Here is a 19394-nt window from a genome sequence, read left to right on the forward strand (position 1 = left end):
TTTTCTCTGCTCTAGTGGTTGTTAATAACATCTCTTCACTGTGACACTGATCTGTTCACACTGACATTCACCCAAATTCTTTTTCAAAAGATTATTTCTCTGCAGATAAAAGAGAAGAAAATGCCGCCAGTAGCAGAGAATCATCCGATTTATAATATACCCAACCAGTGCCTTCCAACCTTAACCACTTGCTGCAAGCTATACATATATCACGGACAGGAAAGAGCCTAATGAAATGATGCTGTTAGATGCATGTCCTGTCTCATGTCATTTTCAGTAATGCCAGACATGATGTATGACCTCTGTCTCTGTCATAGATGGACGGCAGAGTCGTATTCTAAAACAATAAACAAGGTGCTGAATCTTTCACCCGCTTACTTACAGACTTGCTTGCTCTTGATCTTAATGTCAGTTCTTAGTGCAGAGCAAGGCGGCATTTATAGATGAGGGCTTGATTACAGCAGTAGTGCAAAAATGTAATTAAATGACATGCAAATCAAAATCTTATTATTGTCACACCAAGGTCCATAAGTTAGCACCTTCAACAATATCCAGAACTCACTGCCTTTCCCATTAGAATTAACACCCTAAGGACGCGAACAATTTTTTGTTTGGCAATTTCAAATTTTATCCATTTTGAAATAACCGTAACATTTATTTTTCTGCCAAAATAAGTGTAGGAGTGATTGTTTCTTGCGAGATCAGATGTTACTTTGAATGTCACCAAAAAAAAAGTGCAGTGAAAAGGTGAAAAGAAAAATACAATTCAGCCACAGTTTTAGGGGGTTTGTTTTTATAGCATTCATTATTCAATAAAAATTACTTGGGAACATGATTTTCCAGGTCAGTATGATTATGGTAATGCCAAACATGTATAAGATTTTTTTCTATTTGATTGGCTTAAAACATTTTGAATTTTGCATGAAAAAATGGTCTGTATAGACGTAACTTTTTTTCTATATTACCATCAATTAATTTGTGTGGGGGCATGTTTTTTGCTTAATGAGCTGATGTTTCATTTATTCTATTTTGGGGGTTCATACTACAGTATGTTTTGGTCACTAATTGTTTTAATTGAGTTATTGCAGCGACCGAAAACCATAATTCTGGTGCTTTGTTTTTTCCCTTTTTTATAGGGTTTACTGTTTGGCATAAGTAATTTCATATTTTGATATCAGTCAGTGTTGAATTTGTATGCACCATTGACCAGTTGTGTTGAACTTGGCTGAGCCTCCCACCAGGTCCAAAAGCAATACAGAGGTTCAGGTTCCACGGCATTACTGAGCCTTAATATTTTGATATTTCAGACTGGTTAAAATGGGGTGCTCGAATTTTTCTATTTTTTATTTATATTTTTAAAAACTTTTTTTTTACTTGATTTGTTACTCCCCTTAGGGAACTTGAAGCTCATTTCATTGATTGCACTGCATTATTGCTGTACATGCTAAATATAACTGTCTCCTATGATGCTCAGTCACAGGCTAGACATCACAGAAGAGATCACAAGACAGGCATCGGGCCTTCAGCTGGTCCCTTGCTGTCATAGAAATTCAGAGATCGTGTCGGAAGTTGATGGAGATAGGCTGGATCGTGGCGCTTAAATACTTCTGTTAGTGATTAACAGCGACACTTAAGAACTTAACATCAATGATCGTCAGTAGAGTAGAGCGAATTTGTTAGGATTGGGTTCCGAATACAATCGGCAGCGAATATTGTTCTTGCAATATTCGTCGAACATAGCCGAACGACATTAGAATCAATGGGAGTAGGAATTACCGAATATGTTCGGAACCAATCAACAAACATACATTCAGCACGAATAGGGTACCAATATGGCACGAATATGGCAAATTCAGATTTGGCAACCGAATCCAAACAAATTCGCTCAACTCTAATCGTCAGGCTGCCGTTAGAGACAGGTATTGGTTATATAATATTTCTGTCATCTTCCTTATGTGGCGCAAGCTTAGCTTCTGAGCCTGCTCCAAAGTCCCTTGCATGATCCATGACATATATCACCATCATGGGGTGTTAAGGGGTTAATTAATGGGAGTTTTAAAAACCTAAAAGTCATAATACCAGGACCACCACCTTTGTGACATCTGATTGACTTGTCATTATATTTTATTATGACATAACATTTTATTTTGCAAAATTTAACGTTAATAATTTTAATATATCAGTGATGTTTGTGTGGAAGATCACTTGGGACCCACAGCTGTGTCAAACTGAAGTTTCCTGGTCCATATTCGGCTTATGGACACTGCCAATAGGCAGAGCACAGCATATTAGTTAAGTAGACAAGGGAAATAATCGGCTACCAAATACATTTAGAATTGCAATCTACAAGATGGAACAATAGAACTTTTTATTATAAGATTGGGTAGAGAAAAAAAAACGTGAAATGTAAAATCAATCTGTGTGCTGGCAGAATGGTGGGGGTCCTACTCCTGGCACCATCTCACTAATCAGCTGATTGAAGGGACCACTGCACACCAGATGTGGCACAGCTACCATTCATTTGTATAGGAGAGAATTATTGTGTTATTCCTTGAATGCAGCTGGGCCACTTTCAGTTTGCAGATGTGCTTTCTGATAGCTGATAGGCTAGGATACTGGAAATAAGACACCTGTCAATCTGAAATTGACAACCATTCCATTGGATAGATCAGCATTAGAGACAATATCAACATCTGCAGGAGTGCACCGTAGCATTGCCTCACTGCTTCATAATTGCTGGGTTGGCGGGTCATCCTGCTTGATAGTCTGGACCTGCTGTACTGTTGCACTGCTGGTCTGAACTGTGCCTATCCAATGCATCTTTGCCTCCATATCATCAAAAGAGCATCGGGGCATTGAAGCTAGCTGGGTCCAGTGATCTGGCCAGCTTCATAGCAATGCTTGCAAGCTCTACTAGAAAGAGCTTAGGCCGGGTTCACACTGCGTTAACAGCAGCCCGTTCAACACATAGGCTAACGGGCTGCTGTCAACGCAAGTGCCGGTATATGCAGAGCGCTAGTGCAGATAGACCATCTGCTAGCTCTATCTGCGCTAGCAGTGATGGACCCGGAAACGCTGCACCCCGCGTCTCAGGGTCCGTCACTCAATGACGGCACATCGCTAGCGCACGCCCATTGTGGGCGTGCGCTAGCGATGCGTCCGACATTGGACTCAATGGCGGTGATAACGGACTACGTTATACCACGTTTATGCCGCGGTGTAACGTAGTCCATCTAATGGACGCCACTAACGTAATGTGAACCCAGCCTTATGAGCACTGTGCTCCTTGCCAAGAAGACTGACCACCACCAATAGACGGCAGTCATGGCCAGTAAACAACTAAATAAAAAATTCCCTTTTTAGTTTGAGAACAGGAAGGATTTTTAATAGCAAGCAAATTGCAAAGTTGCTTGTTTTTTCAAGCCCATTACAATTTTAACCATTTTTGAAGATGAGAATAACCCTTTAAGCCCTGAACAAAAAACTTTAAAGGGAACCTGTCACCTGAATTTGGTGGGACCGGTTTTCGGTCATATCGGCGGAGTTCTCTGTCCTTTGTAGTACACGCCTGCGCAAGGCAATCTTGCCTTGCGCAGGCATGTACTACGGAGGACAGAGAATGAACTTCAATCCAATATTGCGGCCAGCATGCAGCCAGCGGGTAAGGAAAGGGTGAATCAAACACCTGAAAACTCCGCCCATATGACCCAAAACTGGTCCCGCCAAATTCAGGTGTCAGGTTCCCTTTAACTTTCATGGGCATCTTATAGATGTCTTTTTTTTATGTCATTTTAGAATGATAGTATCAACTTTTTTGCCATCGGCATAACAACCTGAATAGCATAGCAGCTGCAATGGTGATAGACAGCTGAGAGGAACAACCTTCACTATATGTCATGCAGTTAATAGATGCTGAGGATGATAGAAGGGATTGTTGAAATTGAAGGCAGAGTGCTGGAAAAGCAACAATACAGAATAAAACAATGAAAGCAAAAAAAAAATCACAGGCATCATGAAAATAAAAGTTTTGTACTTGTCTTCTACTATAAAAGTCAAGCTTTTCTTTAGATGTTTAAGATGCCATTTTTCTTCCATTTATGTCGCACTGTTTAAGGCCTGTTAGCCTGATTTTTCATGATTCACAAGAGCAAAAAGTGAAACTTTTTAGGTGTTAAACAGTGATGAGCGAATGTGCAGGTATAAGGTGTATGCTCGAATAATATTATTATTATCATTATTTATTATGTTCGAGTCCCCGCGACTGCATGTCTCACGGCTGATCAACAGAGGCACCACATGCAGGGACTGTGTAACAAACAACCCTAAACCCAATTGAGCATCTCTGGAGAGACCTGAAAATGGCTGTCTACCAACGTTCACCATCCAACCTGACGGAACTGGAGAGGATCTACAAGGAACAATGGCAGAGGATCCCCAAATACAGGGGTGAAGAACTTGTGGCATCATTCCCAAGAAGACTCATGGCTGTACTAGCTCAAAAGGGTGCGTCTACTCAATACTGAGCAAAGCGTCTGAATACTTATGACATTTCAGTTTTTCTTTTTTTAATAAATTTGCAAAAATTTCTACATTTCTGTTTTTTTTGTCAAGATGGGGTGCAGAAAAATGAGAAAAAAATGAACTGTTTTGAACTTACCAAATGGCTGCAATGAAACAAACAGTGAAAAATGTAAAGGGGTCTGAATACTTTCCATACCCACTGTATGACATCAGTTTTACACAAACATATTAGGCTCATGTGAAACTGGTGCCTTCACAAACAGAATTTTTAGGAAAACTAGAATTTTTGGCCATTACTTTTACACAAGTTAAAAATCTCTGCAGACACATATTAGCTTTAAGTAAATTGGGAAATATTAAATGCACTAAAAACGATAGGCCTCGTTTATCAAAATTTGTCTCCCATAGCAACCAATCATAGCTCAGCTTTCATTTCTTAAACATTACTGGTAAAATGAAAGCTGCCATGTGATTGGTTATTATGAGCAACAGAAACAGCCATCCACTTAACATTTTCCATATATCTGCCCTCGCATAGAGTCCAAAAGATAAAGGAGCCCACTCCCACCTCCAAACCATGTTCTGTCACAGACACATAAAAGGACCCATGTACCGTCATTGCAAATGGGCCCTCTTGAATTTGTGTAGTATGCTGTAGGTCTGTTGTATTATTCTTAACCGGTTTATGACATTTTTTTCGATATATTGGTTACATATTGGCCACGGGTGTTAAAAACAAGTTTTAATGCGTCTTTCATTTTTTGATGATTTTTTGTTGCATTTTTTTTTCTTTCACAGATCAGGGGCTCCAAGAAAAATCCTGAATCTAAAATCACATAATGTTTTTGAAAATATTTTAATGCATTAACTAAAACCACTACAAAAATGCAGGCACTAAAACAAATTATTTAAAATGAAAATATTTGCCAAAATAATTATATTTAAAAAAACAAAATTAAATTGTTTTTATACTTGAATTTCTTGGCAAAAATTGAAATGAAAAGATTTGCCCCAAAATTCTATTAAAAAGCTGCTTTCTTTATATGAATTTCTTGGCAAAACTTGAAACAAAATGTCAAAAATGGTCAAAAACTGTCATTGGCCCTAGCGGGGAAAAAAGTTACAACATTTGGCCACAGTACCTAAGTAGAGATGAGCGATCCCAAACATAAAAGTTTAGGGTTTCATACCAGACAGTTAATATCCGACGCTAAACACCGAACATGGAAGTCCGTTGCAAAATTCAAAGTTTAATGGGAAGTTTGCTGGAGAGAGAGAGAATTTTTTTCCAAATCCAAAGTTCGGGTCTCCATTCTTTTCAATTTGGGTCGGGGTTCTGGTTCAAGTACAGGTGCAGTTCTGGTACCCTAGCCAAACTTTGGAACGCCAATTTCCAAGAGCCCGCTCATCCCTGTACCTAAGGGCTCATTCACATGAGTGTATTGTACCGATTTGTGCTGTCTGTGTGCACCAAGGACACCACACGGAGAGCATATGCACCGATTATGAACAAAGTGCTAGTGCACATGGCCAACTTTCCACAATGACCAATGGTCTGCATGGAAAAAATTGCAACAAACACTACTTTTATCCAATTTGTGGACCAGAGACTACAGCATGTATGTAGGAGGCAGCTCCTACATTTGGATATATGGACAAGCACCAGGAGCTGCACACAGAGCCAGTCACGTCCGCAGTTTAGTTTTGAACCCAGCCTTAGGATTAGTAATATGGACCTGTAGGGGCTTAGCATTACTGACAATCATAACACATATTGTGGTATGAATATGGAAGCTTTACCGCAGATTTGACTCTGCAGTTTTTTTCATCATTATGTAATCAATCATTGTTGAAATCCTTCTCAACACATCAGGAGTTGTATACAGTTGTAGGTAGATAGCCAGATACTTCACTCCACTTTAAGCTGTTGAGTATCATTTTATAAAATGGTATATATGGCAGAATCATCTTCTGCATACGAACAGGAAGAATCCAGACACATTCTGCATACACTTAAAGTAACGGCAATAAAACCAATGTAGATACATAGGGTTAATCCTACCGAGTATCCATCACTTTCAACAGCTCACAAAAAGCCTAATTCCTAATGGAAAACTAGCCAGCTTTAAAAGGAATGTATCTTCAGATAAAGATCTATTGTTTAAATCACCTTTTTCGTGTTAAATATTTTTTTTTTCAAAATTCTTGGAAATTGTTTTTTACATATCACAATATGTATTAATAAAAAATAGACATATTTTAATTTTCACATTGGCCACTGGAGCTATTATTGGTGTTTTTTTTTTACAAAAGACTTTTTTTACAGACTTTTCATCAGTCTTATTATCGTTACAGGCAGGATTACAATGACAGGTAATACCACCATAACCATATACACCTGATAATAACCAAAAATCCACCATTCACATACGTTCCCTTTATTCTCGCTGCCTTCACAATTACATTTGCACATGCTCTCTAGATGCTTCAATACAAAAGATATGGTCTCAATCCATTGCTGCTAATGTACATGTTAATTTCCTGATACAGGAAGTATGAGTTTAAAATTGATCCAGTGGCCAGTGTGAAAATTGTAATATTTATATATTTTTTAATACAGATTTTGATACGCAAAATAAATTATAAAAATAAAAAAAAACACATTTAAGAATAACTGAACCTTTATAACTTTTTTTTTAAGCGGTGAGGTCAAGGTGTTGAGACCCCCAACAATCTCTAAAACTGCCTCTCGCCCACCCCTCCCAACCCCAGAGGTTAGCAGCTTAAGTAACAAAGCTCCCATCTGAACGTGCACACAGAGTGGGATATGGATTTAATAGAAAGCATAAGCTTCATAGCCCTTCATAGCCCTTCATATGTAAAAAGAAACTGTTATAAAGGTTTATTTACTCTTTAACATGAAAACCTGATTTAAACAAGTCATTTTGTGATGACATGTTCCCTTTAAGAGACAAATCACATAAGTTATGGAGTTTTTGTTATCAACCAAGAAAGAAATCCAGATAATAAAAAAACAGATATGCTCAAAATATCAACGTCAAGATGACCTCAGTTGACGTCCCAATCCTCAAGACACCAAGGGAAAACAGCACCAGCAATTATATAATTGCCAGTGGGAGAGAAATTCAACGACATGAAGACATTCATAAAGCAGTTATCTGATAACACATCCAGCTGTGGGACTATAACCAAACACTTCTGCTCATGCAATAAGACTCACGTAAGTTATTCGCAGATGGTCGGGACTGCATGGCTTCATAGTGCTGCATGTGAACGACGAGGTTTGCATCTCTCTCCATGTGGTCCGTCGAGCAGTGGCCCTGTTGCCTCATAACGTCAGCAAGAGCCCTGAGAACAAGAAGAAAGTTGAACTCTCATTATTATTACCATTGCTGTAAAATACGAAGGCCCAAAAGACAGATTATTAACACCCTCAGTGTTATCCATATAAAGGGATTTCAAGTCATTTACAATATTGTGAATGTGAATAAATTGGGGGGGGGCGTGTTCCACTGAATGGGAATCTGTCAGCAGATTTTTGCTATGGACCGCATGAGGTAGGGGCTGAGACACACATTTCAGGGATGTGTCACTTATTATGATGTGTGCTTTTGTTTCAATACAATGATAGTTTTAGCACTGGGAGATTATTATCACTGCCTGGACTATAGCTCATGTGAGCCCTGGTCCGGCCACACCCCTCCTCTGATAAACAGCTCACTGTCTATAGACAATGTGCACAAAAAGCTGTGGTGTGTGCAGGGCTACCTTTCTGAGCTTTGCAACATGCTACATCTAAAAACTCTGATTGCGTCACAACTTCTGCATCCAGTAAACTAAGTGATACATTACTGGAATGAGGGTCTCTTTTCTTACATTATGCTGCTCTCAAATGAGGCAGCCAAAGCCTGGTGACAGATTCCTTTTAAAATTTTCATTTATCAGTCACAGTAGCAAGTGATCTCACTCTGTAGGCTCCAGCTTGACCAAATATCATACGGTTATCCATATATTTGTACAGTAGGCCCCCTCTTTGTACCTCATTATATCAAGCAGAGCAGAGAGCCACTGAAAAGAGCCTATTTATTGAATCCAATTATTTCCTCTACTGTGTAATCCAAAAATTATAAGGTAGAAAGATAAAAAACAGCATATATTAGCCAAGTCTAGAGTAATCGGAGAATGATCCTCAAGTTGAGTTATATTTTTTTCTGTGAATTTTATGCTGCTGTTATTGAGGTCCTAGTTACCAAACTGTGAGCATGCCCTTGAGCTCTGCCCTAGGAGGCATGGTAAAGCTGAGAGACTATATTGAAAATAATAAAATAAGTACGGTATGTTTTATCTGTAACATTTGGGGGCATCAGAATGTACCACCAGAAATTAGGTATTTATTCTATACAATTCTTTTACATTTTGGGGGCCTTTTTATTTTTTTTTTGAATTTTCAGAATAAAAAATCTTAAAATATTGCATTTTTCACACTGGTCACTGGAGCACACAGCTGATATTTGCTGTTTTCTGCTGTCTACATATCAGCTTTTCTGTGTAGATTGAGATAGAGTCATCCCATGCTACTTCTTTTGTTCCGCAGCGGTTTTCCTACGGATTTTTCCGCACCATTAGCACAGCTATTTTTTTTTCAATTGATTTACATTGTACCGCAAATCACTGTGCGGAACTGCAGCGTTTGTGAGCGGAAAAATCCGCTGCGGATCCACACAAATTCTGCATTGTGTGCACACAGCCATATACCACTGGAAACATGAAGGCATGATACCAAAAAAAAATTTTCTCTGCTTAAATATAGATACGATATAAGGGGTAGAAACCTAATAAAATATAACCTAATGGCGTATTACTGCATATACATATAAATGTACAGTGACTGATATACAAGATTGGCTTGCCATGATAAAAGTGTTTTGCGACTTAAGGCTTCCATTTACCATAGTGAAGCATAACCTGCCCCAAAACCTTTCTGCCCAAGGCCTAAATAACATTTTCTTTCAGACTTCACTACATTTGGAGACACAAAGAACATAATTCCGATGACCCGCATACAGGGCATGCACATAATCACTGTTTCCTTTGTTTGAGTTTGTGCTGGTATAATTTTGCATACAACTCATATGAGCCTAGCAAATACATATCAAACTCTGGCCCATGGGACAAATCTCACCAACTGGGTAGTTATATTTGGCCCACAACATCAGAACTGCCACCCCTATGTGGGGCCACTATTCTGTATTGGAGGACTATGTGGTGCCCATAGTACTGTATGGGGGACTATGTGGGGCCAATATTCTGTATAGAGGACCATGTGGTGCTCATAGTACTGTATGGGGGACTACGTGGGGCCAATATTCTGTATAGAGGACCATGTGGTGCTCATAGTACTGTATGGGGGACTACGTGGGGCCAATATTATGTATGGAAGACTATGTGGTGCTCATAGTATTGTATGGAGGACTATGTGGGGCCACTATTTTGTATGGAGGACTATGTGGTGCCCATAGTACTGTACGGAGGACTATGTGGGACTCATTATTCTGTATGGAGGACTATGTGGGGGCCATTATACGGTATACTGGTTGGCCCATGACATTATCCAAGTTTTTCATTTTGGCCTCTGTGTGATGGAGTCTGACATTCCTGGTTTAGCAGGTAATTTGTGAATCAATTCTGTAAGAATAGTCCCCCAGTAGTCAGCGGTTTAGCATACATTTGCTTAAATCAGTTGTTTGTTTTTGCTTTAAGTTTTGACATTTTTTTGCTTTTTGATAACTTGGGTCTATCAGAGGATCCATTGGTATTTTCCTTACTCTGAAATGCCAATTTGTGCCATTTTTCCATTGTGGTATATTTATTGTGGGCAAGGAAAGTATTCAAACCTCTTGAAATTTTTCACTCTTTGTTTTATTGCAGCTATTTGGCAAATTCAAAAAAGTTAATTTTTTCTCATTAATGTACACTCTGCACCTCATCTTGACTGAAAAAAACAGAAATGTAGAAATTTTTGCAAATTTATTAAAACAGAAAAGCTGAAATATCACATGGTCATAAGTATTCAGACGCTTTGCTCAGTATTGAGTAGAAGCACCTTTTGAGTTAGTACAGCCATGAGTCTTCTTGGGAATGATACAGCAAGTTTTCACACCTGGATTTGGGGATCCTCTGCCATTCTTCCTTGCAGATCCTCTCCAGCTCCACCAGGTTGGATGATGAACGTTGGTGGACAGCCATTTTCAGGTCTCTCCAGAGATGCTCAGTTGGGTTTAGGTCAGGGCTCTGGCTGGGAAAGTCAAGAATGGTCACAGAGTTGTTCTGAAGCCACTCATTTGTTATTTTAGCTGTGTTCTTAGGGTCATTGTCTTGTTGGAAGGTGAACCTTCGGCCAAATCTGAGGTCCAGAGCACTCTGGAAGAGGTTTTCATCCAGGATATCTCTGTACTTGGCAGCATTCATGTTTCTTTCAATGTCAACCAGTCATCCTGTCCCTGCAGCTGAAAAACATCCCCATAGCATGATGCTGCCACCACCATGTTTCACTGTTGGGATTGTATTGGGCAGGTGATGAGCAGTGCCTAGTTTTCTCCACACATACCACTTAGAATTATCACCAAAGAGGTCTATCTTCATCTCATCAGACCAGAGAATCTTATTTCACATAGTCTGAGAGTCCTTCATGTGTTTTTTAGCAAACTCTATGCGGGCTTTTATATGTCTTGCACTGAGGAGAGGCTTTCGTCGGGCCCCTCTGCCATAAAGGCCCGACTGGTGGAGGGCTGCAGTACAGTGGAACTTTGTCCCATCTCCCTACTGCATCTCTGGAGTTCACCTACAGTGATCTTGGGGTTCATCTTTACCTCTCTCACCAAGGCTCTGCTCCCACGACTCCTCAGTTTGGCTGGACGGCCAGGTCTAGGAAGACTTCTGGTGGTCCCAACTTCTTCCATTTAAGGATTATGGAGGCCACTGTGCTCTTAGGAACCTTAAGTACTGCAGAAATTCTGTTGTAACCTTGGCCAGGTCTGTGCCTTGCCACAATTCTCTCTGAGCCCCTTGGCCAGTTCCTTTGACCTCATGATTCTCATTTGGTCTGACATGCACTGTGAGCTGTGAGGTCTTATATAGACAGGTTTGTGCCTTTCCAAATCAAGTCCTATCAGTTTAATGAAACACAGCTGGCCTCCACTGAAGGAGTAGAACCATCCCAAGGAGGATCACAAGGAAATGGACATCATGTGACTTAAATATGAGTGGTTGAGCAAAGGGTCTGAATACTTATGACCATGTGATATTTCAGTTTTCCTTTTTTATTAAATTTGCAAAAAATTCTATATCTCTGCTTTTTTCAGTCAAGATGGCGTGCAGAGTGTACATTAATGTGAGAAAAAATGAACTTTTTTTAACTTACCAAATGGCTGCAATGAAACAAAGAGTGAATTTAAAGGGGTCTGAATATTTTCCGTACCTACTGTAGATACAGGACAGTAGGGGTGATAGATAGATAGTCTCAAACAGTATAGATAAGGAAACCTTAATGAAAATATAAAATATTGCAATAAAAGCACATAAAGCTCTTTCTTGATCTGACAAGTAGATATTATCTAATGATCACTGTTTGCACACTCATTCATGTAATTTGTTCTGACCCAATTTCATAGGCCAACGTAATTTTTTTCTCTATTTCCAACACAAAACAATGCATCTGTCATATTATATTAAGTTATTTCAATAAGCCACATTTCCTGATTTAATAAAACTCAACACAACTTGACACATGAGTCACAACAAATCAGAATATTTATACAAAGGACTGGTCTTTTAGGGGTAAGTAACAGCCACCCCGGGCACAGAAGATACTGTAGTTCTCTAAATTTTGGTCTGGTCTTAGTCATGAAACACTTACTTTGCCAATGTGGTAGTACTAATGAATAGCATTAGCTAATTAATTAGTGTACATCTATCGATAGATGCATGTGCTAGGAAGATGATATATTATATGAAAGCTTACTGATAGAAAGCAATATATTATGGTGAGAAAATGTATAGACTATTTAAATATTAACACTAGGACATGAAGAAAAGCAATCTTGCGTATAATATCATGTGTACTACAAAATTTAAAATTCCCTGCAGCACTCCCGCAGGCACAGCAGAATACTGCAGATTTATCACGCCAGCTCAGATTCCCTTAGTGTATGATTGGACTGGGTCATTAGACCACAAGATGATCCTCTTAGGCAACCAGGCTCTGATAAATAAGGTCCTCCAAAGGACCATCAGGAGAAAATTTCATCCAAATATGATGTTGAAGACAACCACTTGTCGCTAGGATCTATTTATTATGGATCAGTGACCTACTTACTACCATACTGATGGTAGGTCCTGTGTGTGCATTGATAACAACAAAGTTCATGTAGGAGAAGTACCAACATAATCTGTAAAACGTATGGTGGCATGTAAAAGTTTGGGTACTCCTGGTCAAAATTAAGCAAGTTGAAAATGAAATTATCTCTAAAAGGCATAAAGTTAAAGATTCCACATTTCCTTTGAATTTTAGGCAATAAAAAGTAAATATGTTATTATTTTTGCATTTTAAAAATTACAAAAAGGAAAATTGGTCGATGCAAAATTTGGCACCCGTGGAGAATTCTGTGTTCAGATAACTTTGACCAAGGTTTAAGACCTTAATTAGCCTGCTAGGGTTATGGCTTGTTCACTATTATTGTTAAGCAAGGCAGGTGATGCAAATTTCTTAACTTTCTAAAAACCCAGCCTTCTCTAACCTTGCGCCAAAAAACAGCAGCCATGGGTTATTCTAAGCAATTAAGAAATGGAAGTTGACAGGAACAGTGGAGGTCAAGGTAAATTCTGGAAGACTAAACAAAATTTCAGTGAGGTCTGCTCGTAGAGAGGCAAATCAGAACCCCTACTATGCTAAAGAACATCTAAACAAGCCTGATACATTTTGGAAACAAGTCCTGTGGACGATTAGGTTAAAATTGAACTCTTTGGCCACAATGATCAAAGGTATGTGTGGAGAAAAAAAGGGCACAGAAGTTCAGAAAAAGAACGTCTCGCCAACCATTAAGCATGGGGGTGGATTATTCATGCTTTGGGGTTGTGTTGCAGTTGATGACACGGGGAACATTTTATAGGTAGACGGAATAATGGATTCAATTAAATTTCAACAAATTCTTATTGCAAATATAACACCATTAGGAAAGAGTAAATGTGCTTGATACTTGGATGTCACTCGAGTATCTGGATGCTTGGATGTGCCCAGCACTTCATGAGCATTGTTTGGTGCTGGGATGTAATGCTTGAATCCCCACCAGCATGTTTGGCACCTGTTACACAGCCAATAAACATGCAGGAATTGCCTGCCAGTCACTGTAATGTTCTAGCCATTTTGATAGTGGCATTACTGTGATTGGCTTGCCAACTCAGATGTTATAAAAGAACATGGGTCGCCATGCTCAGCACACAGATGTCATTGCACAGGTTAGCGACCGGTGTGATTGGAGGGAGAGTGTTATCCAGGCCTGTGTGTGCACAGTTTCACTAATCAGAGTTCTCTTGTGTGATACTGGTACTGATGCTGAACCATCATATTAACAGTACTTCTAAGGGCTAATCCAGTGCTTTGCTGTTTGTATCAGATATATTCCGCATTTAGCATAGGGACAGATGCAGGAGCAGGGGGAATGGTAGAATGCAGCCTATAGGCAGGGCTTAGGGCTTGCAGTCCGTTGCTAAATATATAGCTGCTGCATGTGACCACATTCTGTTTTTGAGGGATTAAAAAATTTACTATATTGTTATCCATATGGTTTAACATGTTTAGTGTTACATAAGGGTGGTATATAAATCTTTTTTCTTCTGGATTGAATTAGTCATCCATAGACTTTAACACACTGCTTAATGTTTACATTACGATGGTATATAAAACTCCAAAAAAAGTTACAATTTTTTTTCTGGGTTCAATTAGTCATCCATACATTTTACCGTGCTTTCTTTAAAATGATGATGGCTTAAACATTTTTAAAACCGCTTGGCCTGGTACAGTTCATAAAATATTTTTGTTCCATAAATTGGTTATTGTCATTCATGCAGTTTAACATGCTTAGGATAAAATTACGGTTGTTTAGAAATGTTTAAAACTGCTTGGTCTGGTACAGTTCACAAAAGATCTTTGTTCCAAAAATGGACTATTGTCATTCATACAGTTTCACCTGCTTTGTGGGACATTTTGCCCTGCTACACATGTACAAATTTGGTTGTTCAAAAATTGACTATTAAACTCACCAAAACTGACGCTTTTTAAAGTTAGTTAAAAATACTGAGCGTAATTATTACCATAATGAGAAAAAAAATACCGTAAATATTAAAACACTTAAAGTGTTATAACTGGGAAAGAAGAGGGAAAAAATAAGGAAAGGAAAGGCGGGTATGGCATCAAAGTGGCATAATCTATATCAGGTGCATAAAGGTCTATAGTACGCAGTGTCCAAAAGAGATTATAATCAATACATATACTGTATGTTTTGTCTGTATAAATATTAGGATGCATATTATATGTATACAATCGATCAGACTCATGGCTAGCAGTGGCTACAAAGAGTGTTTACAAGCCGTGACACTTGCAAGTTGGGGTGCTACTAGATGCTAACCATGTATGGTGCCCAAACATTTGTATTGGCTTTGTATTGGCCCATTTTCCTTTTTGTAATTTTTGAAAACGTAAAAGATGAAAAAAAAAACACACATACAGTGGGGCAAAAAAGTATTTAGTCAGTCAGCAATAGTGCAAGTTCCACCACTTAAAAAGATGAGAGGCGTCTGTAATTTACATCATAGGTAGACCTCAACTATGGGAGACAAACTGAGAAAAAAAATCCAGAAAATCACATTGTCTGTTTTTTTAACATTTTATTTGCATATTATGGTGGAAAATAAGTATTTGGTCAGAAACAAACAATCAAGATATCTGGCTCTCACAGACCTGTAACTTCTTCTTTAAGAGTCTCCTCTTTCCTCCACTCATTACCTGTAGTAATGGCACCTGTTTAAACTTGTTATCAGTATAACAAGACACCTGTGCACACCCTCAAACAGTCTGACTCCAAAGTCCACTATGGTGAAGACCAAAGAGCTGTCAAAGGACACCAGAAACAAAATTGTAGCCCTGCACCAGGCTGGGAAGACTGAATCTGCAATAGCCAACCAGCTTGGAGTGAAGAAATCAACATTGGGAGCAATAATTAGAAAATGGAAGACATACAAGACCACTGATAATCTCCCTCGATCTGGGGCTCCACGCAAAATCCCACCCCGTGGGGTCAGAATGATCACAAGAACGGTGAGCAAAAATCCCAGAACCACGCGGGGGGACCTAGTGAATGAACTGCAGAGAGCTGGGACCAATGTAACAAGGCCTACCATAAGTAACACACTACGCCACCATGGACTCAGATCCTGCAGTGCCAGACGTGTCCCACTGCTTAAGCCAGTACATGTCCGGGCCCGTCTGAAGTTTGCTAGAGAGCATTTGGATGATCCAGAGGAGTTTTGGGAGAATGTCCTATGGTCTGATGAAACCAAACTGGAACTGTTTGGTAGAAACACAACTTGTCGTGTTTGGAGGAAAAAGAATACTGAGGTGCATCCATCAAACACCATACCTACTGTAAAGCATGGTGGTGGAAACATCATGCTTTGGGGCTGTTTCTCTGCAAAGGGGCCAGGACGACTGATCCGGGTACATGAAAGAATGAATGGGGCCATGTATCGTGAGATTTTGAGTGCAAACCTCCTTCCATCAGCAAGGGCATTGAAGATGAAACGTGGCTGGGTCTTTCAACATGACAATGATCCAAAGCACACCACCAGGCCAACGAAGGAGTGGCTTCGTAAGAAGCATTTCAAGGTCCTGGAGTGGCCTAGCCAGTCTCCATATCTCAACCCTATAGAAAACCTTTGGAGGGAGTTGAAAGTCCGTGTTGCCAAGCGAAAAGCCAAAAACATCACTGCTCTAGAGGAGATCTGCATGGAGGAATGGGCCAACATACCAACAACAGTGTGTGGCAACCTTGTGAAGACTTACAGAAAACGTTTGACCTCTGTCATTGCCAACAAAGGATATATTACAAAGTATTGAGATGAAATTTTGTTTCTGACCAAATACTTATTTTCCACCATAATATGCAAATAAAATGTTAAAAAAACAGACAATGTGATTTTCTGGATTTTTTTTTCTCAGTTTGTCTCCCATAGTTGAGGTTTACCTATGATGTAAATTACAGACGCCTCTCATCTTTTTAAGTGGTGGAACTTGCACTATTGCTGACTGACTAAATACTTTTTTGCCCCACTGTATATATATACTGTATATATTTGGGGGGGCTAAAATACAAAGCAAATATGTCGTCTTTAACTTTAGGGTTTTTGGAGATCATTTCATGTTCAACTTGATTAACTGTTCACAATAACAGTAATTTTGACCAGGGGTGTCCACACTTTTATATGCCACTGTGTAGCATGATCCTATATAATGGCAGTCTTGCCCTCATTGTGTTGACTGAATATATATTGTAAATATCATTTGAAGTCTGCAAAGTGTGCTTGTATGACAGTAGCATGAGATCTGAAATACTCCCACAGCTCAGCTTAGCTATTTTTTATTGAAAAGGAGAATAATATGTAAGTAAAATTCCTACTTAATTATGAAAGGAAAACACTTGTCATGTTTACACTTCTTACCAGCATCTTATAATGGCTCTCTGACCTTTATATTCAGTGTTATATTATGGTTTTGATGTTGCACAAGTGGCCGTTAGTTTCCTCAAACAAATGTTTTATTTCATAGAAATTTTCATATTGAGGTTTTGCTTCACAGCGTTTTCAAAAAAATGGAGCATTCATTTGAACCGATGAACTATATGACCGTAGTTGAGTTCATTTGAAAAAATGAATAATTTTGTAAGTATAAATGAAAAAAAGCTAAATAAATGCTAAATACTTGTCAAGGATAGCGTACAAACAACCCAATCTCCTGCAATAGTCAAGTCCAAATATTCAGGAAAGGAGGTTCAGGAATGTATAGTGGTGTTCTACAAAAGATTTGATCTACATTAATACTATTTTCATTGACTAATTATATGAACTTTTTGTCTAATAAAATGGCTACAAATAGCCTTTAGGACAAGCATAGATCAAGGTAGCAGTAGTTGTTTCTCTCTAATAAATCTGTTATAGTTCTTATAGGCTAGGTTGAGATTCCTTTAAGGGAACCAATCACTTGAAAAAATACTATTAACCTGCAGATATGGGATTAATCTGCAAAAAATTGGCATTTTGAACCTGCCCTGTGCCTGCAGTTAGAGCCCGGTTGCCGGGAGGAAATTAACTTTATTCCTCATGGTAGCGTTTGGGTTTCAGTCATGAGGGTGGTGCCAGTTCAGGTTCAGTCACCCCCTGACTGACAGCTGGCCCTAATGCTGAGCTGCTGACAGTCAGTGCCAGTGGCACAATCACAGCCACCTCTGTCTCTCAGAGCGGTGACCGAACCAACCCCAGCACTGCTCCTGTGCCAAAACACTAAACACTACCGGGAGGAATAAAGTTCATTTCTTCCCGGCAGCGGGGGTCTAAGTGCCAGTGCCGGGCAGGTTCAGAACAGAATTTTCCTGCAGATTAGCACCATACCTGCAGGTTAATAGCATTTTTCACATTACAGGTTCCCTTTAAAGAGAACCTTTCATGAAATATATCATGATGAACTGGTCAAACGATGTAATAGTGAATGTCAAGGTGAATACAAATATTTTATTGTTTTGTTTTTTTATTTTGCCTCTCCATTGAGGAGATATTAGCAATCAAAATATTTGGCCCCTTATGAGTCAATTTTTGTTAAGTCCAAGTGGATGTTATCAAATAGTTTTCACTGGGAGCATGTACTTCTCCCCGTATGAGTTGCTAAAGCATAAGCAGGTAGAAAGACTCAAGGGAAAGAACACACCCACACAATATCTTGGATCAGGTTTCTCAGGGTGTGAGAGATGTAATGTCAGACAGTTATGATCTCCATGTCTAACTTCCTGCATGAGTCAGTGCAGAGGGAGGGGCTGTGCAGCTGAGTTTAGCTGTGTCACATTGCAAACCCTTCTATCAACGCTCCTCTCATATCACTGTCAGCTCTTCTGTACTGTCCCTCCCTAGACACTGCCTGTCCGGAGATGTCACAGTAATCATAATTATGTTGTTGAGCTTAACTTTCACCCGATCTACAGTGAGAGCAGAGCAGGGCATCGTTCTATCCCACACAGGAGTGGCCCAAAATTGATTGCTCCCATGTGGGATGTAATGAGAGCCCCGATCTTACTGCAGATTGAGCACAAGTTGTTTGCTCACAACCGACATATGTGTGATTACATCTTACACACTGAGAAACCTGCTCTAAGCTATGGTGGGGGTGTGTTCTTTTTCTGCTGAACATTGTTGCTTTCTTATGATTGGTCAGAACCATACAGGGAGAAGAAGTACACGCCCCCAGTACAAACTCTCTGATAACACCCACTTGGACTTAACAAAAGTTAACTAATGAAGTGCCAAAAACTTTGAATGATAATATATCAGCAAAGCAAAGACAATTTAAAAAAAATGTTTTATTCCACTAGTACATTGTGTTTCTCTATATGCACTAGAGACAACAAAACCGCAGCAATAAAAATGCAGCAAAACTTGATTTTTGTAAGGAGCTTCTTTGCTGCCAAGAGAGCAGGTTTTGCCTGCGGAAGAAAATGCAGCAAAAATGAGTATGAACATAGCCATAAAATGGATAT

The 19394-nt window shown here is 39.2% G+C and overlaps 1 protein-coding gene across 1 annotated transcript in view; it reads right to left on the reverse strand.

The window, feature by feature from the left end:
• Positions 1–19394, reverse strand: part of SHISA9 (shisa family member 9) — a 444826-nt gene that overhangs the window by 313237 nt on the left and 112195 nt on the right. The window contains exon 2 of the mRNA XM_069734080.1: positions 7763–7890. Within this exon, the coding sequence (XP_069590181.1) occupies positions 7763–7890 (128 nt within the window). The remainder of the gene's footprint in view (positions 1–7762; positions 7891–19394) is intronic.

Source organism: Ranitomeya imitator, chromosome 7, assembly GCF_032444005.1.
Source record: "Ranitomeya imitator isolate aRanImi1 chromosome 7, aRanImi1.pri, whole genome shotgun sequence".
NCBI classification, from domain to species: domain Eukaryota; kingdom Metazoa; phylum Chordata; class Amphibia; order Anura; family Dendrobatidae; genus Ranitomeya; species Ranitomeya imitator.